At 45.2% G+C, this 27,796-nt stretch overlaps 1 protein-coding gene and 1 long non-coding RNA gene across 18 annotated transcripts in view; one reads left to right on the plus strand and one right to left on the minus strand.

The window, feature by feature from the left end:
- LEF1 (lymphoid enhancer binding factor 1) overlaps window positions 1-19,569 on the plus strand; it is a 118,994-nt gene extending 99,425 nt beyond the window's left edge. For 9 of the 17 annotated variants that reach the window (XM_021100272.2, XM_084970636.1, XM_005666937.4 and 6 more), the window contains 2 exons: window positions 3,586-3,634; window positions 18,407-19,569. In XM_021100272.2, the coding sequence (XP_020955931.1) occupies window positions 3,586-3,634; window positions 18,407-18,486 (129 nt within the window). In that variant the 3' untranslated portion in view covers window positions 18,487-19,569. 17 annotated transcript variants of the gene reach the window in all.
- LOC110262175 (uncharacterized) lies at window positions 601-25,105 on the minus strand. Its single transcript, XR_014813245.1, has 5 exons — window positions 24,775-25,105; window positions 6,969-7,087; window positions 3,397-5,301; window positions 3,082-3,181; window positions 601-1,446 (listed from the first exon to the last, which is right to left on the minus strand). It is a non-coding gene; the product is annotated as an uncharacterized LOC110262175 (long non-coding RNA).
- Between the last annotated feature and the right edge of the window lie 2,691 nt (window positions 25,106-27,796).

Raw genomic sequence — 27,796 nt, forward strand, 5'->3', positions numbered from 1 at the left:
GCTCTTATATATACTAAGTATTCTTCTGTTATGGCCTAGTGTTTTGGTATATCAATTTTAACGGCTATACAATTTTCCCTTGCTTTTAGACATTTACTAATTTTTTTTATAATTGGAAATAATCCTGCAATGAATTGTGCTTAACAGTTTTTTCTGTATTTAGAACTTATTTCTGTAGGATAGAGTCATAGTAGTGGAATTGTTGAGTAAAAGATATAACTCTTTTAAAGGATCTTGATAGATACTGTCAGATTTCTTTCCAAAAGTATTGATATTTTACACTTCTTACAATGTATTCAAGTGATTGTTTTGCCACAAACTAATCAGAACTGGGTAAAAAAAAAAAAAAAAAATTGTGGGAGTTCCCGTTGTGGCTCAGTGGTTAATGAGTCTGACTAGGAACCATGAGGTTGTGGGTTTGATCCCTGGCCTTGCTCAGTGAGTTAAGGATCTGGCCTTGCCGTGAACTGCAGTATAGGTTGCAGTGCTTTGGCTCTGGCGTAGACTGGCGGGTACAGCTCCAATTAGACCCCTAGCCTGGGAACCTCCATATGCCACAGGTGCAGCCCTAAAAACACACACAAAAAAAGTTTCATATTAATGCACTCTGATGTCTTTTATACATTTGATTCAGATGAAGGTAAGTACTGTTTCTTAAGTTATACTGATTTTATTGGCAAAAAATAGCTCATTTACATTGCCAATTATTATTTTAGAGTTTGAACATCTTACTCATGTAGTCTTGATACAGCAAAAACTATTTCTGAGAAAGTATAAATGATACTAGTTTTATCATTTTGTAGAAGGGAATGTTTTTGACTATTTAAGCCTTAATTTGCAAATTTGAAGGTCACTTTCATGTTTCTTGTGAAGCTGACATTCACAGTGCCAGCAAGGACAATCTTAATATTAAATGGAATTGTCCTTTTTGAAAAGGGCGAGGGTAAAGCCATGAATCCATATGTAAGTGAACGTGTGGCCATTGCTGTAGATGGTCCCATGGGGCAGCATGTCTGTGGTCATACATCCCATGCAATGAGGCACCAAGACTTTTGGAACACACTTGTTTCATGTAACATGCTCCAGAGAAAATAACTCCTAGTCAAGGTTTGGATGCAACTATGACATAGGAAGTAAGAGTCTTACTATCTGTTTCTTGGGAGCAGCAGCTTCATCAATGCTCCCGAATTGTTTTGTTCGTTTTAATGATGTCTATTGTCAAGAACTGTCTTAAATTCTTTTTTGTGTTATTTCCTAATCCTTACAGTAATTCCATGGCATAAAGAGTATTGCATTTTATGGACAAAGGAAATTGAAGAATCAGGAGGTTAGGTCATTTGCCCAGGGCCACATAGTGGCCAGGCAGCAAGGGATACCCAGGTCCCCCGGATGTCACAGTTAGTGCAGTATGTCTCCTCCAGGCAGGCCAGCTCAGTCTTCCAGAGCCTGTGAAGGGAGACTGCGTTAGTTGAGTTTGCACCCTGAACTGGGCTTCTGTTCTCTGGACCATAATTAGCATTTTCTGGATAGAGCCTTTGTGATGTCCTTTAAGTGGGAAGATCAGTTCCCCACCTAAAGGGTTGAGACGTGGCCTCCTCTCACCCTTGCCTGTGTGTCTTTTGGGTGTGGTTGGCCTTGTAAGGGGAGTGACTTTCCTTCTCTGACCCTTGGGAGAGCTTTGCTATGCTGCGACTTTGTATAGATTGAGCATTATGAGTTGAATGTCTTTAAGTGAGTGACGCTTCTGGTTCTGATCCTTAAGGAAAGAAGTAAGTTTTCACTTAAAAAAAAAAAAAAAGATAAAAGGAACACATGTTCTCTCCCTGTTGCTTTCTCCCCTTTTCTCCATGTGGAGAGATGGGAAGGAAGTAGTTTTAAAGAAAACCAGGATAATATGAATTTACCTTTCACGATTTTCCTCTGCACTTTTAAAGGAAATTGCATAACTTTTTAGGATCCTTTTAAATGAAGAGGAAGCCCAGCTTTGTTGCATACAGTTTTTATAATAATCAAAATAAGCCCACTAATTTCTAAGGCAAACAAGTCAATCAAGTGGTATCACTGTAGCTAAAGACATTATGGTATATTCTTAAAATAAGAGTATAGGAATACATTCTAAATAAGATACATGCCCTGTATCTTAGCATTTAGTCGTCAGAATAGTATACTGACATTCAGCGAGATCATAGTAAATATATATCTTGGAGTTCTTGCTGTGGCACAGTAGGTTAAGGATCCAGCATTGCTGCAGATGTGGCTCTGATTTGATCCTTGGCCTGGAACTTCCATATGCCACGGGTGCAGCTGAAAAAGGAAAAAAAAAATTATATATATCATATGATTTAAAATGTCCAATTCTATGGGATCATAGATTTTACAACTTTGTTTTTATAACTTTCATTTTTTATAACTGAAGTTTTCATAAATCAGTAGTGCACATATTTTCTCAGGTAAAATCAGCCAAATATTTGTATTGCTAGAGCTTTTAAATATCATCCTTAAAACCACAGTACTATGTATAATTTTAATGAAAACTTTATATGTGTTAACTACATATGAATTTTGTTTGTTGTTGCGTAAGTTGGCATTAATACATCCAAACTCCTTAGGTTCTTTTGTCTACCATAAATGTAAGTGCTCTTGAAGCACTAGTGTATTTCTAGAATATAATACCAGTTATTTCACAAAGGCAATACCAGTCCGGCACCTCAGGCCACAGTCTCCTGTGCTAGGCACATGCTAGGTGGCAGAGATGTGCTGAGACTCAAACAGACATAAGGTAGAGATACTAGACGTGATGTGTAATCTGTTACACTTATTTCAAAAGACGATCCTAATCCAGGTTGGTCATTTATTGTTTAGGTAAACCAGAGGTATACTGTGTCTATGCTCTATTACAGTTTTCTTGAGGGGAAAGTAATTAAGAAAAACAGAAAATTAACCACTATAAGTGGGACCTAAAATTGTACATTTATGAGTAAGATGATTTTGAATTGTATTTAAAATTGCAAGCATATTCATGTTATTATGTCTGTTTTAGGAAGCAAGGTCCACAGCTGCCAGAAATGTCTTTAAAATTACCTTTTGAGTTTTCTCAGGTTCTGTTTTAGCCTCTACTGCTGTCCTTGGTTGCATCGTGTCTATGCCATGGGGGCTGAGGGGCCTCAGTTAACATCCTGGACTTGTAATTAGATGGTAGAATTCACAGCGAGATTAATCATGAACACTGCCAGAAGGAGGTTCTAAGTGTGACGGCTAAAAGTAAAGGGAATTCCTCAAGTGGGCTTTCCTTGAAAGGGGTTCTATGGCCACAGCCTTAGGTCATCAGTGTGTGTGTGTGTGTGTGTGTGTGTGTGTCACCTACCAGAGTCAGTATTAATGGTATTAAATACGAACCTATACAGGCAAAGGTCACAGATCGAAAACTGTTGTCTCCTGCTCTGTTTTTAGGTACAGATGGTAAAGAGAGACAGAAAGTGAGGCATCTTGATCTCTTGGTTGACTGCCTGCCCATCCTTTTGTATCACATTCATCGATGTGTTCATAGTAAGTCTGTAACATGACAGTGTGCCTCTTTTCCTCCAGGGTAAGAAAAAGAAGAGGAAGAGAGAGAAACTACAGGAATCTACATCAGGTAGGCACCATGTGACTCTCCAGCCAGTTGTCTTGCTTCTGACAAACACCTTTTAAAGTAGGCTGCCTCTTTCTACACAATGCTTTATTCTTCAACTATAACGTGATTCTTCAACTCTACTTTTCTTCCTGCAATTCTTTACAAATATTTGAAAGACCTTTCCTTTAAATATCACTATGTGAAGGTACATCTTTAAAAGCTCCTTTCCCAAACCCTGTCCACCTGGAATCCTGGTGGTTGTTGTTAGCTGTGGTTATTGTTTTGGTTTTGTTTGTGCTTTTGTTGTCTGTGTTCTCTCCGCTTTAACACTCCTGTTCTTTTGTATTTGCATAACTCCTTACAACACAGTTTTTTTATGGTGATTCTGTAATATGCTTATATCCCCTTGAGAATCTTTTCTGTGGTTTGGGGTTATTTAAAAATGTAAAACATGATGATAGGGTTTATCTTTCCTGTAACATAAAATTCAAGGCATCAGTTGGTGAGGTCCTATTTATTTCCCCCTTTTTCTTTCATTAAAAATAAGGCCTCTACTTGTACTGCACAAATAAAAGTGGCTGGTATAAGAACCATAAGAAATAAAACAGACAGGTCCACATAATATTGTAGCTACTACATATTTGGAATGTTACAAAAACCCTCTTCAATAAAAATTTGTTAAAGACACAATTTTCTGCAGGTACAGGTCCAAGAATGACAGCTGCCTACATCTGAAACATGGTAAGAACGACTCTCTAGTCCTACTGCTGACATTAGTTATAAACAGAGGCACTTGCTTGTGACTCTTCTTGCTCGTACTGATGCCACCCAGCATTGCGCCTTTAAAGAGGAAACGCCGCCACCATCAAATCAGTGCTAAAAACATCTGATGGTTTTTATACCGGCTATGGATTTGCAATACAGTATGCGTCTCTCTCTTCTCTTCTTCCCTTTTTGCCCCTTTAATCTTTCTCCATTCCTCTTTCCCTAACTTGTCAAGTATTCCTTACTGACCAGTGGCAAATCTGCCTGCTTCAAAAAAGTAACAAAAAACAAACAAAACACCATCTTATTACTCCGCAAACCCCGGGTTGTGTTGCAGGAGCTCAGGCCTGTACTGGCAGGAGTCAAGAAGTTTTAGCTGTACATGTAGAGACTTCTTCCCAGTTGAGATGATATTAAGAGGCTTAAAAATAGTATATTTGTTTCAAGTGAAAGAGAGATGCTTCCTTTTTTCTCTTATTTAAAAATACGGCGTGGGGACTTACTTGATTAACTGTATTCTGCTATCGAGTTCTTTTTTGGTAACCATGACAGTCTTATCTTTATAGGTAATATTTATTTTACTTCATTTCATTTTTGACATGACCACCAGCCTTGGTGGGAACCTAGCTTTGTAAATTGCCTCGGTCTTTGCTGGCCTTGAATTCAGTGTGTCCACACAGTGACAGTTCTTCTCCGAGGCGCTCCCTTTGAAGCTCTCTACTCTCAAGGAATTTGCATCCCAGTCCCATCAGCTCTGTAGTTTGGGTCTGTCTCGAGTCTTTGCTCTCATGCAGCAGTCTCACAGCCCCAGCGCAGGTGCTCAGACTTTCCATCTGGATTATTTTCCTGCCTTTGGATAATTTTCCTGCCTCCAGGCTTCCTTTCTGCCAGTTCATCCTCTGTGTTGCCTCCAGAGGGATTTGCTGAAACACAGATGGATTGTGTCACTTCCCAACCTAAAAACGGTCAGCGGGTCCCACTGTCTGAAGGACAAAGTGCAGACACATTCGCGTGGCTCTGCATCTGCCTCTCCTTGCCTCCAACCTCGAGTCCTGTGCTCAGTCCAAACAAAAGTATTTGCCATCCCCCAGATAGCCTGAGGCTGCCGCACTGCTGTCCCTGTGCTTGGAAAGCCCGTTTCCTCTGCCTGGGGACAGCATAGGTCTGCGTGGTGTTTCTTAGAAGAGCGTTAGCCTGCAGGCAGGTCATTTGGTTTTTGACTGGAACCAGATGACCATTTAATCTTTTAGAACTTGATTTTGGTCCTGAAATTTCAATATACTTGCCCAGAGGAGCCTGCAGAGATTTTGGCACCAAGTAGATATGAATTTTAAATCAGCTATTTGCCTAGGCAATCTTCTTGAGCTTTTTAATCTTCATCTTCCTCAACTGTACAACAGGAACCGTAACACCTGCCACCTCTGGTTCTTGGTTTATTGCATGTGGCTCCCTTTCTTCCCTCCACCCCACACCAGAACTAACTCAGCTGCCCTCTCCTCTGAAACTTTCCTGATCTTTATTCAGATTCCCCAGGTTCTTCAAAATTGCGTCGTTGTTTTATGGTATCAAGTCTTCTAAACTAGTGCAGGCAGCAGGGCTTTTCTCCAGGTGAGAAGAGGATCAGCCCTTCATATAGGTAACCAAACAAGGTATCAGAAAAGTAATATCACAGATGTTTGTATTTAATTCAACCCAATGGCTATTAGTTGAGGGACCTTTTCTGAGCTGGCCTCCCCACTTTGTTATTAGGAGCACAGGCCCTGTCCTCAGAAGCTCATGGCATCAGAGTAGAAATAATTCTAGTAGCAAGCACATGCGTTTGTACTTTTTTTTTTTTTTTGCATTTTTTAAAAAGAATGTTGTCCTGGAGTTCCCGTCGTGGCTCAGTGGTTAACGAATCCGACTAGGAACCATGAGGTTGTGGGTTCGGTCCCTGCCCTTGCTCAGTGGGTTAAGGATCTGGCGTTCCCGTGAGCTGTGGTGTAGGTCACAGACACGGCTCGGATCTGGTGTGGCTGGGGCTGTAACGTAGACTGGGAGCTGTAGGTCCAATTAGACCCCAAGCCTGGGAACCTCCATATGCCTCAGGTATGCCCCTAAAAAAAAAAAAAAAAAAAAAAAACCAAAAAAGCAATAAAATAAATACATAAAAAGGAAGCTGTCCTTGTAAACTCCGAACACTTAGGTCTCGACAGCAGCCCTCTTTATGCTCTGCCTCTAAAAGCCCTTATAAGCGAGACATGCTAAGGACCAACATGCGCTGATTTACTCTGTCTTCTATTTGCACCAAAAATCTTTAACATTATTTCTATTAAAAATCATTTAAAAGTATGTTTCTGTACTTCATAGTTTGGTACTTGGTTTTGTGTCCTTAATGATTAACATATATAATATTTTAGAAGATTAGGCTGAATGTGCGTTTTTGTCCTAGAACATACCCCAATGTCCCTTTTTAAAATAATGTTACAGCAATCATTGTCCTGTCTTATCACTTGTTTTTTTCTAAAAGTCAAGTTTTCCCCTCTACCCTGTCCCAGAAAAACACAACAAAGTCCTCCCCCATCCTCCCCCCAAGAAAAAAAATTCTCACCAGCGGCCAGTGAGACTCCAGTCGGCTGGGCTGCACTTAATCAGAGTCTCCAGTGTTCCTCTCTCGTCTCGTTGCTGGATCAGTCATGCAGCCTTTGAAGTTCTGTCCTCCACACTATCCTATTTTAGAGAGCCACACTGGCAGTCATTTGATAAGAATTACTAAGCGGAGAGGAGCTCAGATTTGCATTCATAAAGATTTCAGCAAATTAGGAGTGAAACTCTCCCTACTGTTTCCCCACCCCTTTCTTTGTTTTAAAAATTCAGAAACTTCTATATGTGTAGTAGTTGTTTAGTCATTACTCAGCATTTATTGAGCACTTTATAAATGCCAGCTAGCTCCGTGAGACCTGGAAATTCAGCATCAAATGAGGCTCGGAGGTTCTTGCTCTTTATTGCTTTTACATAGCTGGAAAAGCAGTCAATTAAAAACAAACAGGGAACCATAAGTGCTATAATAAAAATGAAAGGGGGAGTGATTTGAGAGTCCTCTCTGGGTTGGTGGTTAAGAAAGGCCCTTTTGGGGAAGTAACACTTGGTGATAACCAGTTGTTTTCCCTAGAGGGTATTCTGTGTATTGTTCTAAAACAGAGCAGTTCCAGAAATGAAGACCAGAGCGTCAGACCACCGTGTTGTAGAGTTTAAACTACAGTAGAGCCACCCCAGTGCTCAGATTAGCCCTCCATGTGCTGTGTGGCTGGGGCAGTTGGTTTCAGCCAGGAGACTGGCTCCCCAGGCAGGAGTGAAAGGGCCATCTCACCCACCTCTAAGGCCCAGCTTCCTGGGCCACTGTGCACCCTGCAGGCTGTACTGCCTCCCAGTGTCATTAAAAGGACTTGGGTCTCTTTGTTTGCTAATTTGTAGTCCTCATTCTAGGTCTGAGTGGCCCTGTGTAACTATTAAGCACCTGTATGATCTTGAAAACAACTTGTCCACGCTGTGGTTGCTCTTCAGTTCCTGTCTCAGTCACCTCCTGCCTCTCCTCCTCGGAGCCAGTGCTCAGAAGCCCTGTCCCTCACTGGGGCCTTTGCTTCCCCACTGATGCCATCATGTGGTCGGCTCCTTGTTTGCCAGACTTGAGTCCCACTAGTACTGGCTTCAGCTTAGAAGCTGAAGACAGAAGAAATATCTGGTTAGACTTGATTCTCCAGATGGTGTAAAGTGAAATCTCACGGGACTCGTTTTCAGTGCTGAAGGGAAGTTCTGAAATCATGGCCCTCCCTTGAGGAAGGTAAAGCTAACGGAACACAGAGCCTCAGACAGGGAAGAAGCTGTGACTCCAACATGAAGAGATTCGTGAGAGGGTTTCCTTCTGCGCAGTGAAACTTAACATTATCTTGGTGCCCTTAAAGAAAACCCCTATTGCTAGAAGGATGGTTGAGCTTAGATGTCCATGAGGTAGCGTAAATGCTAGAGAACTTTCATTACTCTGAACTAGCATGGACAATGGACTATAAGGAAAATACCCCACTAATAACAAAAAGACTCTCCTCTGTGATTAGAAAAGCCCTTTGAAAATTTGTGTTTCTGCTCCTTAAAATATATGCCTTACGTTCCTTGCTTTCACTTTGTTGGTAGGGAAGGCCATTGCAATCCTCATACACCCAGCGCTGTCCCCATCTCCCTGTGTGTTTCTACCTTTCAGCTTTGTATAAGAATATTGACTCTGCTGAAATCAGGTGGAAACAAAGAAATTAGCATGAAACCAGTCTCAACACTTAGCAACAAACCAATTTTAGAATAATTAGAAACGGGATCCCTAAAAGGCACTCCTCCAGGTCGGAGGTGATTCCCACGCTGCAGGATCTTTCAAGAAATCCAAATTCACCTTGAGCCTTTTGGACTAACTTGTTACTTGTGGGAAAGCTGGGATCCCGGGGCCTCAGGCAGTGAGACAGCATACCTTGTCCTGTGTTAAGCTGGATGGCCAGTATCATAAATGCCACTCATTTGTTTATTCACTCTCCAAACATACAGTGACATCTACTCTTGCAAGTTAACAGCTGCTTTAAGCAGTGGGGTTACTTGCTAAACAGACCCTGTCTGTTCCCAGAGGAGTTCTGGGTTTAGGGAGGCACAGACATACAAATGGATAATTATGAAATAATACGTTTTATGCTATGAAGGAAGTGCATACAGTGTACTGCATAAAAATAAAGAGAACAAAAAGTACATGCAGCAGAGTGAGAACAAGGAAGGCTTCCTGGAGTAGGTAACACTTGAGCTGTCCAGTCATGAAGGAATTCTTGGATTTGATAGAACAACAATCAAGTTACTGTGAGTTTCTGGTGTCTTGGTACACATTTGATTTGGAATATGTAACATCTTAAGAGTTTGTCGGAAGTCAGAGATTATCATCAAATTCTGACCTTCCCTTTCTTCCCGACTTAATCAAGATGCATAAGGAATTAAAAGAAGCAAAGAAATAGAATTTTTGAAAAGCTGAAGAGAATTATCATTCTGATTTTACTAACTTAAAAACAACTTTACAGATTGGTTTATTTTAGTTTAGCAAAACATACAAAGTCCACTATCTTAAAATTGTATAAATTAAAAAGATATATTTCAATGTATTTCCTTTGATTATATAATGTCAAAGAGCTAGTTTACAAGTAGAAGCAAGCTATCTTTTTTAAAAAATAAAACCTTTGGTTAGACACACACCTAGAGATACACATAGGCACTCAATACAGATGTCGTTTTGTACACGCTGTTTTAGGCCTTGGCATAATCTTTATCTTGTACACTTGCTAAACCGAGAAATTAAAATTTTTTTTACTAAATAAAAACTTGAGCCTTTGTTTCTCTGAATCCAAGAAGTGTGTCAGAGAGGTAATTTCTAGTACAGTGTAGAAAGCAGTAGTGCAGTGCTTGGATTTACATCTTTTTTAAGAAAAGGTTTCCAGTTTTTGATTTGATTGGAAATCCTCATCCTCAGGACCAAGAGGCTCATGACTTTAAAGGTCTCCTAGGAGCCTTGCCGGAAGCCCTGCCCTCTTAAGAGCCAGGGAGAGGTCTCAGTACTTTCAGTGGTCTCTTTGAGAAAAATATTTATTTCATAGTGTTGGTAAGGCTTACCCTGGTGAGTTTTGACACTTTTGCCTAATCTTTGCTCTGAACTCTGTTCCCTGAGTACAGATGGTGGTCAGTCACCCGTATTATCAATGAGCCTCTGGGCGTTTGTTCCCAGGTTGGCCAGTCTAGATAAGAAAGTAAAACCAAGCACTTTTATGTAATAAAGTTGGAAGCAGCTAGAGAAACAGGCTTGTCCAAAGTCTCAAAAGTGAAGACTCTGATAACGAGAAAGTGAAAAAGCCATATCCTGTTTTCCATTCTTCGTTTTTAGTCACACGCTAGGCACTAAGTATGTCAAGCACTTAGGGAGCCCGTGGCCTAGAATTGCCACTAACCATGCGGAGGTGGGAGACAAGCTCGGCACAGCCACAGTGGCAGTGCACGGCCACTCATTCCCTTCTCACTGCTGTCTCCAAGCTCTACCAGAGCATCCTCTGGTTTGGAGGCCCAGCCAAGTGTGGCCCAACTCCTTGCCAGTTAGCCAAGGACTTGGATCCTGATGAAAACAATCACGGGTGTTCACTTGTCTTGTCAAGATCCCAAGGGAACTCGGCCTGTTCCTGTCTGAGGTAGTGGCCCACCTGTGTCTCCCCTCCTCTGATGTTTGTCCACAAATCCCTGCTCAACTTGTAGAGGATTCGCACAGCAGTGACCCAACTAGAGTGTCTTTACTAGGGACTCCCTAGTGGGAAATTCAGACATTGACAGCGAAGGCCACCTTGATCACACTGTCTTAGACAGAGATGGCTGTCTGACGGCACTGCCGGGTTCCAGTGAATTGTGTGCAGACTGCAGGCTTTCAGGTTCTAGCCCATCTCCAGGATGCCTTGTGAGTGTTCATGTGATGGGAGCCTTTTGACCACAAGGAGCAGAAACGACCCATGCTAGTCTAAGGAAAACTATCTTAGGGATGCAGAAGCACCTTGTGGAAGCCAAAGACGATAGGGCAGGTGGCCCGAGGAAACTACTAGAAGGTGGTCTGGGAGAACTGTCCAAATGCTTTTTCTGTCTCCTTCGTCTGCTCCATCCACTAAAATTACACCCTTCCTTCCATAGAATGACCTCCTCTGTTCTTTGATCTGCACTTCCAGAACCCCAAACTCTGTGTTGTTACAGTATCAGTCTCCCAAAGAGATAATTCCTTCAGATTACAGAGAAGGGACCCTGGCTAGCCCAGCTTGAGTCAAACTTCGACCCCAGTCCGTAATCAAGTGTTGCAGAGGAGATGGTCACACAGTACAGAGTGGCTGCTGGGGGTTCGCAGCGCCAACCGTGGGTGTGCTGGAGTTGGGACAGTCAGGAAGGAGGCAGGCTGCAAGCCTGCAGATGTCCACCACAGCTCACTAATAAGCTGGTGGCTGGGGGGATTTGACCTAGGCAGCTGTGCATTACTGAAGGAACTAAGAGAGGATCAGACATTTGGTGAGAGCTTTTCAAATCGCTGCTGTGCTGTAATATCCTTTCCCTCAATTCTTTTTCCCTCTTTAATGGTCAGAAGAGCTAGGATTATGTTTAAGTTTCCTTGGGAAACAGGAAGCGGAACTGAACCCTTGGCTGTAGCAAGAGTGATCATGTGCCATTAAAAAATAATAGGAGATGGAAGAAAGAGGCTTGCTACAACCCTCTTGAGATACATAATATTTAGTATTGTTCATGAAAACCCATGAAATTAAGATCAGTGCTTGTAAGAATAGTTCATAGACTTAAATTATTTTGGACAAGTTTGGTTTAATGTTTTTTCTTACTGAGCCATCTCAAAATGTGAGGGAATTATCCTTCTGGATAATGGAGTTTCCCAAAGAACTCCAGGTTTACCTCCTTAAGTACCTAAAGCTGTAATTTCTCATTTTAACACTTGGGTACACCTCTTTCTTCAACAGAGTACACAAAAACTAAATACTTTCTAATGCCCCATGCCATTATTCTGCAGTGCATGTATTCTACATATGATCTATGGTAGTAAGGAAATGACACTATCTGACCCTGTTCTAAATGACCTCAAGTAATGTGGGATTTTTTTTCTTTAAACCTGCTCTTTTTAACTTATTAGGTCTTCCTGTTCTGTCTAGGACTGTACGCCTCCCCTAAAGTAGTAAATCTGTTCCTTCTGATTCATTTTGTGGATGTGGGAACCAGAAAACAAAGCTCACTTGAATAATATATAAATTCAGAAGAAATGGATCTGGAGTTCCATCGTGGCTCAGCAGAAACGAATCTGAATAGCATCCATGAGGATGCAGGTTCAGTCGCTGGTCTTGCTCAGTGGGTTAAAGGTCCAGCGTTGCCATGAGCTTGTGGAGTAGGTCACAGACATGGCTCAGATCTGGTATTGCTGCGGCATAGGCCAGCAGCTACAGCTCTCAGAGTTTGACGCCTAACCTGGAAACCTCCACCTGGCATGGGAGCAGCCATAAAAAAACAAATAAATAAATAAATGGATTTCGTTGGGGTACGGAGGGCACTGTTATTAGGAAGGGTAAATCTGTGTGTCCTTTTTTTTTTTTTTGCTTTTCAGGGCCACGCTAGTGGCATATGGAGATTCTCAGGCTAGGTCCAGTCAGAGCTGTTGCTACTGGCCTCCGCCAGAGACACAGCAACATCAGATCCGAGCCACATCTGCAACCTACACCACAGCTCACAGCAACGCCGGATCCCTACCCCACTGAGTGAGGCCAAGGATTAAACCCACAACCTCATGGTTCCTAGTCGGATTCATTTCTACTGTGCCTGTCGGGAACTTTTTTTTTTTAAACATGCATGTCTTGATACTACAGTGAGAGCCTGAGGCCTTTCCGCTCTCTTTTCTTCAGCTGTGTCCTTTAGGTCTGAAGCTGCCAGGTAACAGATAAAGATGAGTGGGGTAGTCCTGCTTGAACTGTCTGTGAGCCCTAGCAAAGTCACTTATTCTTTTTGATAGAATGAGGAAAAGAATTAAAGTGTCTCAGTCAAACAATACTGCCCACTTTTTTTTGCGTAAGTTTTAAATCTAATCTGGAATTTTCTAAATTTTTAGATATATTCTCTGTGACTATAACACATTTTTTTGCTCTCTTGGGATTACTTTTCTCAGCTATCATTGTATTTCTGGAGATATTAAGATATTATAATATTTCATAAGAGATTTTGCAGAATTCTTGGTCTTAATTTTCCACCAGAAATTCTATAAATAGTATGAATCTTGCTTTTACCCTGAACATGCTGTGTGAGGTTGGAACAACAGAAATGGAAATATCACCTCTAGACCACATATTCTGTCCTGGGTGCCCTAGTCGAAGCCCCTGCATCCCGTTCTCATGGCAGCCCAGTATGGAGAGGGATCTCTGTCCTGTCTGAGGGATAAGAAAACATCAGAAACGTCCAGGGCCACGTGGCTGGTGTGCAGGATGTCTCATGCAGACCTGGGTCTGTTCCTCTTTAACTCAAGTCTCCACCCACTACAGACACCAACATTCATTGTGTCCTTTCAGGTGCCAGGCACTCGCCAAGCCTGTTGCATCTGTTACCTCCTTTCATCCCCTCAGCACGTGTGATGAGATGTAGTGACTGTTTCCACTTTACGGACTAGGAAACTGGGGTTTGGTATGTTGATTAACTTGCCCAGGATAACCCACGTGGTACGATGAAGGCCAGGCTTCACCCAGCCCACCAACCATCTCAGATCTCGTGCTCTGAACCACAATGCAGAGTTGCCTCCCCAGGCCACGCGGCCCTAGACACGCAGACTCATACACACATAAGTGTGACAATAGAAATTCTTGGTTTCAAAGAAAAAAATTGTGCATTAATTCTGTTGCCTCACTTTTAAAAGGTGAGTTAGTGTCTTTGGTGTGGGAGACTTTATGAAAAGGTGAAATGGCTAAAGAATTTGGAGGTAGATAAATGAGTCTCCATAGTTATTGTCCTCCTGAAGCACTTCATCCTGCAAAATTAAAAATGGACGTTGAGGCTCTCTTGCTCTGCACTTTGCCAAGAATTCTTCTGTAGGGTTTCCAGCAGAGGCAAGGAGCTGGCGGGTGAGACCTGCTCTGGGAGGCCCAGCCAACCAGTGTGATGTTCGTCCTCACGGGGAGACACACGGGGCTGGTCAGGAAGAGAAACCGATAGCTGCAGATGGAAACCAGCGTCTCCCCAGAATGTGTGGTCCAGAGGTATTAGTTCCATCCCTGTTGTTCCAACCTCACACAGCATGTTCACAGTAAAAGCAAGATTCACACTACTTACAGAACCTCAGGTGGAAAGTTAAGACCAATTAAGAATTCTGCAAAATCTCTTTTCCTGGGAATCATCTTGCATCAGAGCTTGTGACTAGGGTACTATGCGACTGTCTAGTTTGGATGCCAGGACTTAAGGATGAATTTGGCTGCAGAAAGCAGACTTGCACTGACTTTCTTAACCACATGTTATCATTTTTTCGTTTCTCAAACACTGGGTAATAGTTACTCTCAAAGACCTGAGGTTGCCTTTTGTAGGTTATACTTTCAGTCTTAGAGATTTAAATTTCAAAGTTAATTTCTTATGCCCTTTGTTGGCTCATCCTGCTTTCAAACAGAGCATAGCACCTTTGGGTGGGCCGTGGTCTAGATGGAGACTGCTTCCACCTGCACAGCACCAGTGCTGCTGGTGACTCAGATGGGCAGACGGATGCATGGAAGGCAGGCAGGCTGGCCAAAAGAAGAGAATGAGCAAGAATTTAGCTCTAAGGTGTGGTGGAGGAAACTTGGGTTTAGGGCTCAAAAGCCAGTCCTGCCACGTGTAGGTTGGGTGGCCTTAGGTAAGACCTTTCACCCCGCTCAGCCCAGCCCTCTGAAAACTGGCCGCGATCAGCACAGCTGTTGTGATGGCATGACATCATGCATGTGAAGCTCCCATCCCGGTGCCTGGCGCAGCGGTGCCCAGCACCCACTGCCCTCCTTCCTTCTTCCTCACCAGCTTCTGTGACCCAGCTGGAGCCAGGAGGCCTGGGGACTCTCTCAGGGTCCCCTCAGCGCAGCCATTAATGACAGAATGGCCCAGTTCCCTTTGGAATGACAGGGCCTGCCAGCTCTGTCCCGCTCACTCCCTGCTCTGCAGATCTGTTCCCCTCTGCCTGAACACAGGACTCTGCTCTGTTCAAGGGTTTACGCCCCGGAATAGCAAACAGCCAACTGTCGGTTTGCCCAGAGGCGAGGCCAAACACCTCAGGCGGTTGGCGTGAGGGGTGTGCTGTGCTGCTGTGAGGTGATCTTCACAGTCAGAGTCTCTGCCTCTGTTCACTCTCACAGACTGATCTCGGATACTTTCCTCAAATTTCACGTCTTAATTTAAAACTTTTTGAAGTTCTTGCTCCTTTGGGAGGGAGATGAAGGATCTCTTATTCCAAGTCCCTTATTGGCCTCTTAACCATTTCTGGACAAGGAGGTGAGGTTATGTGACAGCAAGGGGAGGTCCGGGGGTCTTGGCACAGGGTGCTCACCCGCGCACTCTGCTGTCCCCACTTGGCCTGCACCATCTCTGGCGGACCCTGCAGGTCCTGTGTCACATGTCACCCCTCCTCTCCACGTGCTGCCCCTCCTGCTGGGGGACAGCTTGGGTTGGGGGGCTGGGCTTTGGAACCCCACGGGTGTGGGCTGGCAAAGCATTCAGCTTCCAGCAGAAGCTTATATTTGTCCTTCTGAGGCGTTTCCCCTTTCCTCATGGCTTTTGAGCCAAGGCCTAGAAGGCCCTACTGCCTCAGAGTCGGAGCTGGTCATCTCCCAGATGCAGGTCCTTCCTGAAATCTTGAGATTCCCCTTTACTGAGTAAGCTTGGGTTCCTGGATCCATGTGGGTTAGTGGGATATTTTGTCAGGATTGGAGTTTGGTCCAGGAGAGCTTCCCAGGTTGCGGGGAGGGGGACATTTTCTCATGTTGCCCCTTCAGATCCACTCTATGCACGACCCACATGTGACTTGTGGTGGAGGGACCCCAAGCCTGACGGCCATCAGATGAGACTCTGAGCTCCCTTTGAAGCGGCAGCTGCACTGTGGCTCTGATGATGACTCCATTGCTGGGTTGGGCTACGCTGGGGCTCGCCTGCCACCCCACCTCAGCCACAGCCCCCAGTGAGGCCTTAGATGTGGGGAGTCTCCAGTCTCCTGAGCCTCATGCTTGTGGTTTCTTGAAAAGAATCTTAACTTGACCCTTTTCAGGTCTCTAACACAGATAACAGTGGGGGGCACTGGAAGGCCCCCATTTCTTCTCTTTGGAGCTAAGACTGGTCTGCTGCCATGGTGACCCTGTATTTTAAAGGAGAAACCAGATTCAAATGAGGTGCCTTATTTGATAGAATTTCCTTGCAAGTTTTTTAAATACTAGGTGTGTTATCAGGAGAGTGCCTCAGGTGGGGAGGAGTTGCTTTTTGGTTGGTGGTTGTAAGAGCATCTCTGAAACCAACCTTCTTGTGAGGATTTGTAAGGATACTGAGATAATAAAATAATGGTGGGGAAATGGGGGGCTATAGAAAGAAATGGCTTTATTAAAGGATGTTGAAATTCTTTCCAAGGAAGCATGTATTATCCTTGTGCCGAATGGCCACCTGGCCAAGGGTTGTTCTAGCAATTATATTGTGCTCAGCTCAAGAGGGGAAGAGGAGAAGGCCCTGTGGGTGCCACGAAGAGGGAAAAGGATGACTCGGTGAGCTGGTGCGGAGGCTGGGGGCCACCACAAGGCCACACCGGTTGTCTTTACCACCTCACTTGAGGCTGGGGTGGGGACAGGTCCCAACAGAGGGACGGTTTGTCTCCGTGAGCAGGCAGACACTCCTGGATGCCAAGGCCAGTCTCTTCTGACTGGGAGCATTGGTGTCCAGCTGCCCCGCCATCCCTCACCAGCATAGCCCCAGCACAGACAGACCTTTGAGAGTCAGTGTGGACAGGAAGCTGCGGGCTGCGCCTTCATCAGCGTGCGGCCTCTGCTCCTGCCTCCTGGTAAACCCGGGCCCTTCGCAACTCCTCCACCACCCTCCTGTGTGGAGCATCTGTACTCTGATTACATTTTAAAAGACCACAGCGCTATAGTGCAGTTGCCTGAGAAAGGGGGAAAGGTTAGTTTTCCAGGAGAATAGGAATTGAAATTGTCATTGAAGACCAGTTGACAACATGCTGTGGCTGATTTTATCCCATTTTGTGTTTGCTTGTCTGGTTTGTTCAGTAGCCAGCCAGGTAAACAGAATTGTCACTGTTCTGATCAGTCATTTTGAGGGACCGCACTGGTGGCGGTTAGCAGTGATCATGCTAACACCTAGCTGAGAATTGTCCTAACTGCAGCACCCAGTGTGCGCCTGTGTGCTCCAGGCCCCTTAAAGGCAGGGGCTGAGCCCGTCCTGGGGCAGCTCCCCCACAGCACCCAGACTGCAGATCGCAGCAGACTGTAACTCACCATCCAAAGTTTAGTTTTCATTATTAAACTGCCAATGCTTCTTTTTATTTCTCCTGTAAGGCTCTTTCCCAGTTAAATAAAAAGTGTAAAGGAATCCACTCCACTACTTAGAATTAACTTTTTAAAAGAAATGTCTGCTTCTATCAAGGTCACTGCAAACAAAAAGTTGAGACTCGTCTGCTGCTGGGGTCCATGAAGAATAGGTATTTCCTGCAGCTGGATGAGTCAGCTCCCCAGGGTCAAAGCAAGGGAGGCAGATGCTCTCCAGGGAGAAGGAACTGAACTTGGGAGGCTTTCATTTCCTTTTCTCTTTGTCTCATCTTGTTACAATGGGTCACTTTTTAAATCTGATTATTAAAGCTTTGGGGATTGAGGAGTCTCCCTTCTGAACACCCCTCATCATCAGCAATATCTTTAAATACTTGTACGTTCCAAGTATAATGTTAGAGATCCTAGTGGTTAGGAAGAAAAAAAATCTTGAGAAGTGAGAAGTCTGAGGTGAAGTAGGAAAGGCTCACATGCCTCAGATGGAACATCGGCGGACAGAGAACACCCTGGTCGCATGGCAAGAGTATGTGGGACACTGCCTGACTCGAGTGCGGCTTAGCTTCATGTGAGCGCGTGCAGTGGCCCCCACAGTGGACTGAGAATGACAAGTGGCCCCTGCTCTGGCCACTGCCGCCATTACAACACATGTTTAGCCATCCCCGCCTGAGGTTTTTCACACAGACGTTTTTTTCATTGAGGAATGTACGTAAAGTAAGCATTTTAATAAAGTACACTTCCTCTCTACCATAGTCTGAGGATCTGGAGCTGCCATGGGGCAGTCCATGTTACCATCACCAAATCAACAAAGCGGTTGATTGATTAAATGCAGACATCCCGAGATGCTCTTTGTGATTAGAGGTTAAAATCTGTAAAAGTCAATAGTAGATTCACATTAACAGCATTTTATCTGTTCCTTCTTGAGGTGGAAAACGGAGCTCATTCCCCACGTGCAAAGCCAAGGCAGCGACCCCGGGACCTCTTCTGGAGATGGAAGCTTGTTGAAAACCTGGCCCATCTCCATGGCTTGCCCAGTGGACCCCAAAGGAGACTACCAGCTTCACCCTGAGGTCACTGCTAGCAAGGCTGATCCATAAAGACAATCACTGCCAAACCCCCTTTCATCTCCTGCAAGAGCCAAGTTCCACAATAAAGCATAAAAGGTTTCTCGAAAGAAAAAAAGCACATGAGAATGCTAGCAGGCCCCGGGTCAGCTGAGCAGCTTTCCTCCCCTGTCTCTGCCGTGCACTTCCCAGAGCATCCTGCATCCACACCTGTGACCTTCTGGCAAGGACAGTCACTGGCTACTTCTGTCTGCCCCGAGCACCTGGAGTGGCAGCAGCGCAGCCCTCAGCGTCCTGGCGGGGAACTTGTGGAAGAGTCCTCTCCGTTTCTGTCTGCATTTCTCTTTCTCAAGCTTTTATTTAACAGTGCAAAAGGATCAATCTTCTGTTTGCTTCTTTTTTTTTTAAACTTGAATTTTTTTAATTTACACTTTTTAGTTTTAATTTTCTTGTATATTTTGTTAGCTATGAGCTTTTTAAGTCAAATTCAAAGATTGGAAAAGTTTGAAATAAAAACAAAATGAAGCCTTTTGAGCGATACCTTGTCGGCTAAGTGGCTTCTCCATGAATTACCTGTAACAAATAGTGGCCTCTGTTTTTGTAAGGTGTCTGATAGAACTAAATAAACGTAACAGCCAGTCCACTCTGTGGGTGGCAGTTGGCAGTCCTCTTTCATTGTATTTTTTTATGATTTTTTTTTTTTAATGGTAAACCTTAACCAGATACTTTCAGCAGACCAGTTTGCAGTGAATTTTCATTTCTTTCCTTCTCACCCTCTTGTTGTAAAAAGCCCAGCACTTGAATTGTTATTACTTTAAATGTTCTGTATTTGTATGTTTTTATTAGCCAATTAGTGGGATTTTATGCCAGTTGTTAAAAATGAGCATTGATGTACCTTTTTTTTTTTTTAATAGCAAGGCACAGCCTTTGCCCCAAACTGTCATCTAACGATTGTCATTCCAGTTTGAGTTAACGTGCTGAGCATTTTTTAAAAGAAGCTTTGTAATAAAACATTTAAAAACAACTTTTTTTTTTAAGAGTGAAGTTTCCTGATAGTCTGCAGTTGGTAATGGGGGACCGGGGCTGGTGTGTCCACATGCTAGGGGCAGGCCGACCCTTCCCCACCTCCAGGGTGGCAGACCTCAGAGGTCCTATATGGCCTGGACCCCCGCCACCTACTCCTAGGTGCAGATTTAAGCCAGGGCCATAGGATTCAGAGGGGGCTAGTCTCCCTCCCTGAGCACCCAGACATCCTCCTGGGTTCTTGGCACCGCAGGGGGGGTTCCAGTGCAGCCTGTGGTCAGAGCACACCAGTTCTCAAACTCGAGCCCCGCCTCACCATGAAGGTGTCCCTGTGGTTTAACTCCCTCTCATCTCCACAAGTCAGATCTTCCCAATTTGAGGGTTATACTCCATCATGCTCCCTTAGGCTTTTGTTACCTGGTATATAGGACGGTATCAGGTTTAGCAAACACCAGGTAGGTTTAGAACATCAGTATCTCACAGTCTTTCACCAGGATGCCACAGTCCATTCAGCTAGTTTGAGAACACTGATAGCAGTGCCGTAACTTCAATCTCTTGCTCATATTCTAGTTCTTTTGCCTTCTCTCAACCTTCAATACAGCTGGGCAACAGCTGGCGATCACGCTTGTAAGAACCCCCCACATACTGTACTTGAAGACTGCCATTAAATCACCCCTCAAATTTCTCTTCTCCAGGCTAAGTAATCTCAATTCCTTGAACCTTTCATCACTGGTCCTTTAATCATTTTCATTACTCGTCTCTGGAACCTCTCCAATTTCTCTTCATTTAGTCCTAAACTTGAACCAGGGGAAAATGTCTCTTATGTTTAGGGGACCTACTTGTTTAAGAGATTTCATATTCATTTGAAACATCTCTCAGGTTTTCTTAACCAAGTAGTTAAAACTGTCTAAAGCTGCCACGGCAATCTTTTAACTAGAAAATCGAACTAGAAAAAAGAAGGCCACACGTTGACCCTTCTGGGTCTTAGGAAGAAACTAGTAATTAAAGTCTGTCCACCAAGCAAACAGAGCAAGGAGAGAAAGTGAGACTTGAGCCTCAGCCAAAGCCCACTCAAGTCCCTTCTCGGTCCCTCCTCCTCTGTGTTTGTAGGACCAAAAATGAGTAAACCATGTTGAAAAAAATGGGTTGTTTGGATCCTCTGAGCCCTTTGTTCCTTCCACAACTTGATCACTGCTAGTTTCCTCTATTTCCTCCAGAATAACTTTTCCCAGATAACTTGGATGTGGTGGCATGGTGCTCATTCCTGCCCTTTCTGCCCAGGTCCGGCTTCCTGCAGGCAGCAGGTCTGGGGGAGGAGTCCCTAGTTTCCCCCAAGAAGCACACACAGACCAAGGAACAGTTCCCGCGCCATCTGGGCAGCAGGTTGCTTTCCAGCCACTGCTCCTGTAGGATCTTGCAGGGATACAGCTTCCTTCCTTCCCCTGAGCTTGGAGCTGGATGGTGTAACAGGAGGAGGAGAGGACGGGCCAGCCTTTCTCTGAGGTCACAGCTCACATGCCAGTCCTTACCAGGGGGTGCTTGCCTCCTGGCTCTATTTTATTTAGTTGCTAGGGATGCTGCCAACTACTTGTTTAGCTGGAAGGAGCTTCTGAACAGTTGCACAATGGTAGCTGTCCCAAGTACAATTATTTTTTTTTCCTCAGAGCTTGGTCTAAGTCTGCAACAATATGGAAACTTCTGATCAGGGGCCCGCGAGCGATAATGTCTGTGGGGTGTTCTTTTTAAAGGAGAAAAGCCACAGGGAGGAATGCACGGTTCTGACAGAAAACAGAAATTTAGTTCCACATAACACAGTAGTTGTACTGATGATTACATCCGCCCCAATATGTTATCTTTCCTACATAGAAATGTTAAGAGCTGCCCTGTGAAACCTGATTTCTAGGGGTATACACACACAACTGGAACTGCTGTTTAACAAAACAATAGTCTGAAGGTAAACATCTTAATACTAATAGAAGAATATGGTTCTCGATGCTGCTTATAGATATATTACAGGAAAAAAATGACTGGCTTTGTTGGCTGTCACTTAGTGGAGAGCGTTGGGAAGCTGCAACTCTAATGGGAAAACCTACATTATCTTCCTCTGCAGGTGGGGGCATCTCTGAGGGATAAGCGGGGAAACGGTGTGCAGAGAGCAGCTATTTAAAATAAACACACGAATCAACCTAAATTAGAGCTTTATACTTACTAGGTAGTACAGAATGAATAATTTTCAGGAAAACTTGACCTCAAGTGAAAGCTGGCAGTTTATCTACTTGCCTTGTTAGGGAACTAATGCTCGTGTCAGCAGCACAGTGAGGCTGGCATTAAATAGAAATGGTCAATGCCCTCACTCAATACCTGTTTACAGATCACCTGCCCAGGGGCTGTGAGGAAATAACCTCCGCTAGGAAAATGTTTTTACATTTTGGTGATCTTGCTCACCACTTGTACGTGTTAGTATGTTGGCATCCTTCTCCCTGAATAGTAATCTAAACTTTAAAAATCAGAGTCTCATAATGGACGGAGGAACACAGAGGGGAAAGCCCAGGTTTGGGGTCACCAGGAACTGCATGGTGTCCACTTCCCCTGCCGTCAGGGGCTGTATGCTTCGCCCCTCTGCACACACCTCACGGGCCAAGGGACCTCTACAAAGGGACGGCGAGTAGAAAATGAGACGCGTCAGCACATACAAAATAACTAAAAAATGAACTTTCCCTTGAAGAGTTTTTTAATTGGTTATTACACAGGCTTTTTTCCCAACGTAGAAAAAAAAGCAAAAAAATCTTTGTGTAATACCTTTAATCATAGAACATATGAGCCTATTTCTTCTGCCCATGGCAGCAGGTGCTAACCAGGACTAACCACTCTGTTTGGGACCAAAGATCAAGGAAATACTTAGACAAAGGGACAGAGTCTGAATTCTATTGGCTTGTCTACACTGATGTTTTATTAAATATGTTTCTTACTCTATAATAGCTTGAGATGTTACCAGCTAAGTTTTTGTTTTGTTTGTTTTGTTTTGTTTTGTTTTTTGCCTTTTTCCAGGGCTTCTCCTGCTGCATATGGAGGTTCCCAGGCTAGGGGATGAATCGGAGATGTAGCTGCCAGACTACACCAGAGCCACAGCCACAGCCACGCGGGATTCCAGCCTCGTCTGCAACCCACACCACAACTCATGGCAACGCCGGATCCCCAACCCACTGAGCAAGGCCAGGGATCAAACCCGCAACCTCACGGTTCCTAGTCGGATTCCTTAACCACTGAGCCACAACGGGAACTCCAACTAAGTTAATTTTTGATTTCCATTAAATACAGAGAAATTGGTAGAAAACTATTATTTGCCAGATAACACTGCCTACAAATAGATGCAATCACACAACTGTTTCTTTTTGGAGTGACAGAGGAATTGGTAGATTAGTCATTTTCTCTTTTCTCTCTGTAACTTAATTGTCTCAGAATTTGAGCTCGGTAGAATCACTGAATTAGGTTCTATACTGTAATGATATTTTCTCCCATTGGAAAGAAGGCGCAAGACAACCAAAGGAAAATGGAGTCCCATAGATTGGCCTGTTGTTCTTACAGGTCCTATCAAGTTTGCTCAGCTGGGAAGAGGGAAAATCTAGCTCACCCTCCATGCCCTGCTCTAGGCAACTGTGCAGTACACAAAGCAAGGCCTGTGTGGTGCTCACTGGGAGGCGGTTACAAAAGCCCAAAGGTGCCTGCTGAACGATTTCATCTGTTCCCCACATGCCAGCCAGCATCTGGCACAGGCTGTGCCTGCTCCAATGAGCTGGAGTTCTTTCCCCAGTACCTGGTCTCAGAGAACTCCAATCTATCCAGGCAGCCCTTACAAAACTGGCCCATTTTGATGAGCTTTCAAGCTGAACACAACAACCACTGTTGTGGCCACCATAGCTTTTATTCTGAAACGTTAGGAGCACTGTCCTATTCCCCCCCTCCAGTCCTTTCTCCCAGAGCACCAGGGATGGGAAATTTCAATGGCGATCAGGCTTTGGGGTGCAGAGTCCCAAGGCGGGTGTGATGCACGGGGAGGGGCAGGGGCTCGAACCGCAAGAACCGTGAAGATATTCGGACCCCATGGTCCCCCAGCAGTTGAGATTAGCCATGATTTTAGTAACTAGCAATATGCTACTTCTCTCTTTGCAACAGTCAACTCCTAACCAGCGCAAGCCTTAACCAGAAAGGGAGAATAAGAGAAAAAAATCAAGACAGGACCATTAATCATCTCACACAGGCCTCTGACTCAAGAGCTTTGAGCCAGCTATTGGCAGAACATCCTGCCCCCAAGCACGAGACCCAGTGCTAAAAGGGCAGTGGGTTCTCTCCAAGCATCCCCACGCGTTTGGCTTTCAGACTGGGGTGCGTGAGCATCCACTCAAGCTCTGCCAGCTGTGCAGTTTCCCACCGGCAGCTGTTACTGCTTCCCTCCTTCATGCATCATCTTTTCCTCCGACACCGGTTAAGCAAGAGCATCTCAGCTGGGGGGCAGTGGGGGGGCAGTGCTCGGGGCTCACAGCCTCTGCTCTGGACTCAGCACCCACCCAACCCCCACCCCAGCCTGACCTGCTACGTCGCAGTCCACGTGGCTCTGCACCCTCCCCTTCTCTTGAACTTTAACATTGAGGCAAAAAGCCTCTGGCAATCTCCCTCCTTGGAAGCAGACAGCAAGACCGCCACTCGGCTCCAGAGTGAGGCTTTCAAGGTTCGGTCCTCCCACCGCCCCCACCAGAAATCTTCATTCGAACACGTCTTCCTCCCCAGGACTGGTTCTGGAGGCCTCTCAGTTTTCTGTCCTCTAAACTAGGTATTTCTAAACCTAGTCGAGTGACAGTTGAGGAGGAGTTCTTATCTAGGCTCTCCCCTCTAACACGGGCTTGCCTGAGAAGGCGCTAGATTTCTCGGGGGTGGGGGGGAACACCCAGGGAGTATAAGAGAAACGAGGCCCGGGACCCACGCCCCACGCAGGACGCCCCACCTTCCTGCACCACGAAGGCCTTGCCGGATCGCCAGCCTTGACAAACTACAATAGCATCAAGTCTCCTTTCTCCTGCTCACACACCGCCGCTTCCCTGATTGCCTTTGTGCTAAGGGAATCTCAGGGCCTTCTCTCCAACGCACTTGCTTTTTTTCTGGGGTCTTCAATCACCCACAGTCCACCGCCCGTACATGAAGCGTAACTTACCTGGGTACCAGCCGCCTCTCCCTCCCAGCTCGCTGGACCGCTTCCTTCCTGCCTGCTTTCCCTCCGGATCAGCCCCGACCGTCGACCGGCACCCAGCACCCTCCCAGGGCTGGGGAAGACCTTCCGGAGCCGCTGCGGGGCGGAGCACTGAGCTCCTGCACCTGCCTTTTCACCCAGGTGGCCCCCTCAGCTTCACTTCCAAGCCTCCTTTGCTAGGCTCATGGGCCTCTTCCCAATCGTCAGCCCCCTCTGCCAGGTGGAAAACATTCACGGCCCTTCTGGAAGCCTGTAGGTTCTCGGAACTGTGGTCTCCTTCCAAATGGGGCCCAGCAGAGGCAAGTGGACCCTCAGCCTATTAAGCCGGGGCAGGGAGCTCACAATTGCTATCCATCAGCTCATTTGGTCCCTAGCAATCCTATGGGACAGGCTCCATCATTCTGCCCATTCCACCTGATTTCTCCAGAAGAAAGTAAGCCCCCCGACCCCAGGTTAGCTTACATAGAGGAGCTGAGCACTAAAATCCAAGTCTGTTTAATTCCAGAGCTGATGGCATTAGTCATTTATACCAGTTAATTCTGCAGCAGCTCCAGCTGGCCTTTAAAAAAAAAAAAAAAAAAAAACATTGAATAGAATCCGTATCAGTGATGGGATTTTTTTCTGTCTTTCAGGAGTTACAACTTGTTCCGCCATAGAAATAAAAACTGTGGTTATGAAATACTGAGAGCGATTTAAAAAACAGAATTTACACAATGCTTCCATTGTTCAAAGCATTTTTTATTACTATTATGTACCACCAATGCCTGTTTACAGGAAAATTAGTCCCACAAAATTACAGCCACACCTAGTATTTTTGGTAAGATGTAATCAGGTTGAAATGTGAAAGGGATTATAGTAAAGGTGGGACAAGCCAAAAGGTTGTTTCAAATGTGTGAAAAGCATAACTTGCAAACTATGAAAGTGTAATTAGTGTATGTTATATAAGAGTTGACTAATATAGGAGTTCCCATTGTGGCACAGCGGAAACGACTCCAACTAGTATCCATGAGGTTGCGGGTTCCAACCCTGGTCTCGCTCAGTGGGTTAAGGATCTGATGTTGCCGTTGAGATTGGTGTGGGTGGCAGACGTGGCTTGGATCTGGCGTAGCTGTGGCTGTGGGGTAGGCTGGCAGGCGTAGCTCCGATTAGACCCCTAGCCTGGGAACCTCCACATGCCTCGGGTGCAGCCCTAAAAAGCAAAAAAAAAAGTTGACTAATGTATTAATTCTACCCCCTTCCAACAATTCAATGGTTGAGCTCTCAAATAAGCTTCTAAAAGCTGATACGTTAAAGAGTCAGAAACCTTACTATACAACACAACCCAGTGAGGACTCACTTTGTACCACCAGGTTTTGGGCTGCACTTTCTCAGTTCCAAGGTCTGGCCCCGATGCCACACCATTTAACAGTCCTCACGCTGGAAATGCACCTCACAACGGATGCCAAGAAGTTAGCCAACCGCTGGCTCCTGAGAAACTGTTAACAGTTGAATCTTACAGATATTAAAGGGCCACAATTTTTATTTTACAAAGACGTCTTCAGAAGCATGAAAACTAGACGCCATCTGGCTGAACATCACTGAAGCCCAGGTGAGGGCTGTTCAGGGGCTCACGCAGCCCTTGTTAACAAGCTGTTTCATCAAGTGTACGGCTTTCTTCTTCATCTCCAATTTTCGTTTCTATTACAAGAATGAAACTATCACTACGAAGGGAGTCCGGGGGCAGGTGCAGAGCCTCTGCATCTAAAATCTAGTCGTTTCAAGACGTGATTTAACAGCCCTGGTTGCTGGCTGGAGGAGAGACGGGGGAGGTGAGGAGAAAGGGGAGGTGAAGTCGAGCTGACGGCCCCACCTGGACTCGTCCTCCCTCCTCAACAAGAGCAGCCCAACACAGTGGCGCCTGCCCAAGCCCCTGGGGTTCCCGCTGAGGCCGTCCGCAACACAGACCAAGGCAATCCTGACCTGGAAGCGGAGGACCTGGCTGCGGGGGCCCCTCTCCCCACGGAGCCCTGGCCGGGCAGCCGCTGGGCTCCCCCAAGAGCCCAGAAACTGGAGCAGGGCTGAGCGAGCTGCTCTCCACTGCTGTGCCGACGTAGATGAGCATCCTTCCCAGACAGGGCACGGACAGGGGGCCTTTTGAAGATGACAGAAGAATGTCCAGAGGCCAGGGCTTGCGCTTTCTGGTAGATTAAGAAAGAGCATGCGGAGAACCTCAGCCAGAGGAGACGCGGGGAGCCACCTGCAAACCCCAGCAGGCTGACGGTCATGTCACTATTCTCTCTTTCCTGGAACCCAGTGGGCGAGAGAGCCCTCCCATTTCCAGGCTGAGGGCGCACGTCCTACAGGCATTCCAGTCAGAGCACGAGAAGGAAAGGAAGCCCTCTCCGAAGCCCAGGGCTTGTGGTGTCAAAGGTCAGGCACCAGCCTGAGAGTGAGCAGGGGCTGTCAGGCCAGCGTAACCTTAAGTGATGGAAACGGTGGTGGTGTCACAGGTGCTTCCTTTTTCTCGTTAGGAAATGCTTTACAAGAAGAACCTAGAAGTTTCCTAAACCAGGTTCTATATGTGGTAGAAATGTATGTCTGTATTTTCCCATTATGCTAAAGTTAGAGTCAAGTTAAAAAAAAAAAAAAAAAAAGCTCCCTTTTATCCATCATGAAACGGAGGTGGGGGGAAAAAAATCTGCCATTACCACTGTGACCCAGAACACCAAACAAGATACTACTCATTTTGGGGACCGTCCTGTTTGAAAGCCTAGATTTCAAATTTTCAAATTTGCTATTTTGTACTTCATTCTATCATCAAAACTTAGTTCTCATCCTGGCTCTGCTACCGCACTTTTGGTGACCTTGGGCACATCACTTCAGCTCTCTGCTAATGAGGCCACTGGACCTCAGGACTTCTGAGGTCTTTCCAGCTTCAAGATTCTATCTTGGAAGACAATTTCTCAAGCCAATGATTAAAAGAAGCTTATGTTACACTCTTTCTTTT

Source organism: Sus scrofa, chromosome 8 (assembly GCF_054392235.1).
Source record: "Sus scrofa isolate SSC_HxYL_T2T_F1_AM1 chromosome 8, Sscrofa_HxYL_maternal_Yorkshire_Landrace_v2.0, whole genome shotgun sequence".
Taxonomy (NCBI): Eukaryota; Metazoa; Chordata; class Mammalia; order Artiodactyla; family Suidae; genus Sus; species Sus scrofa.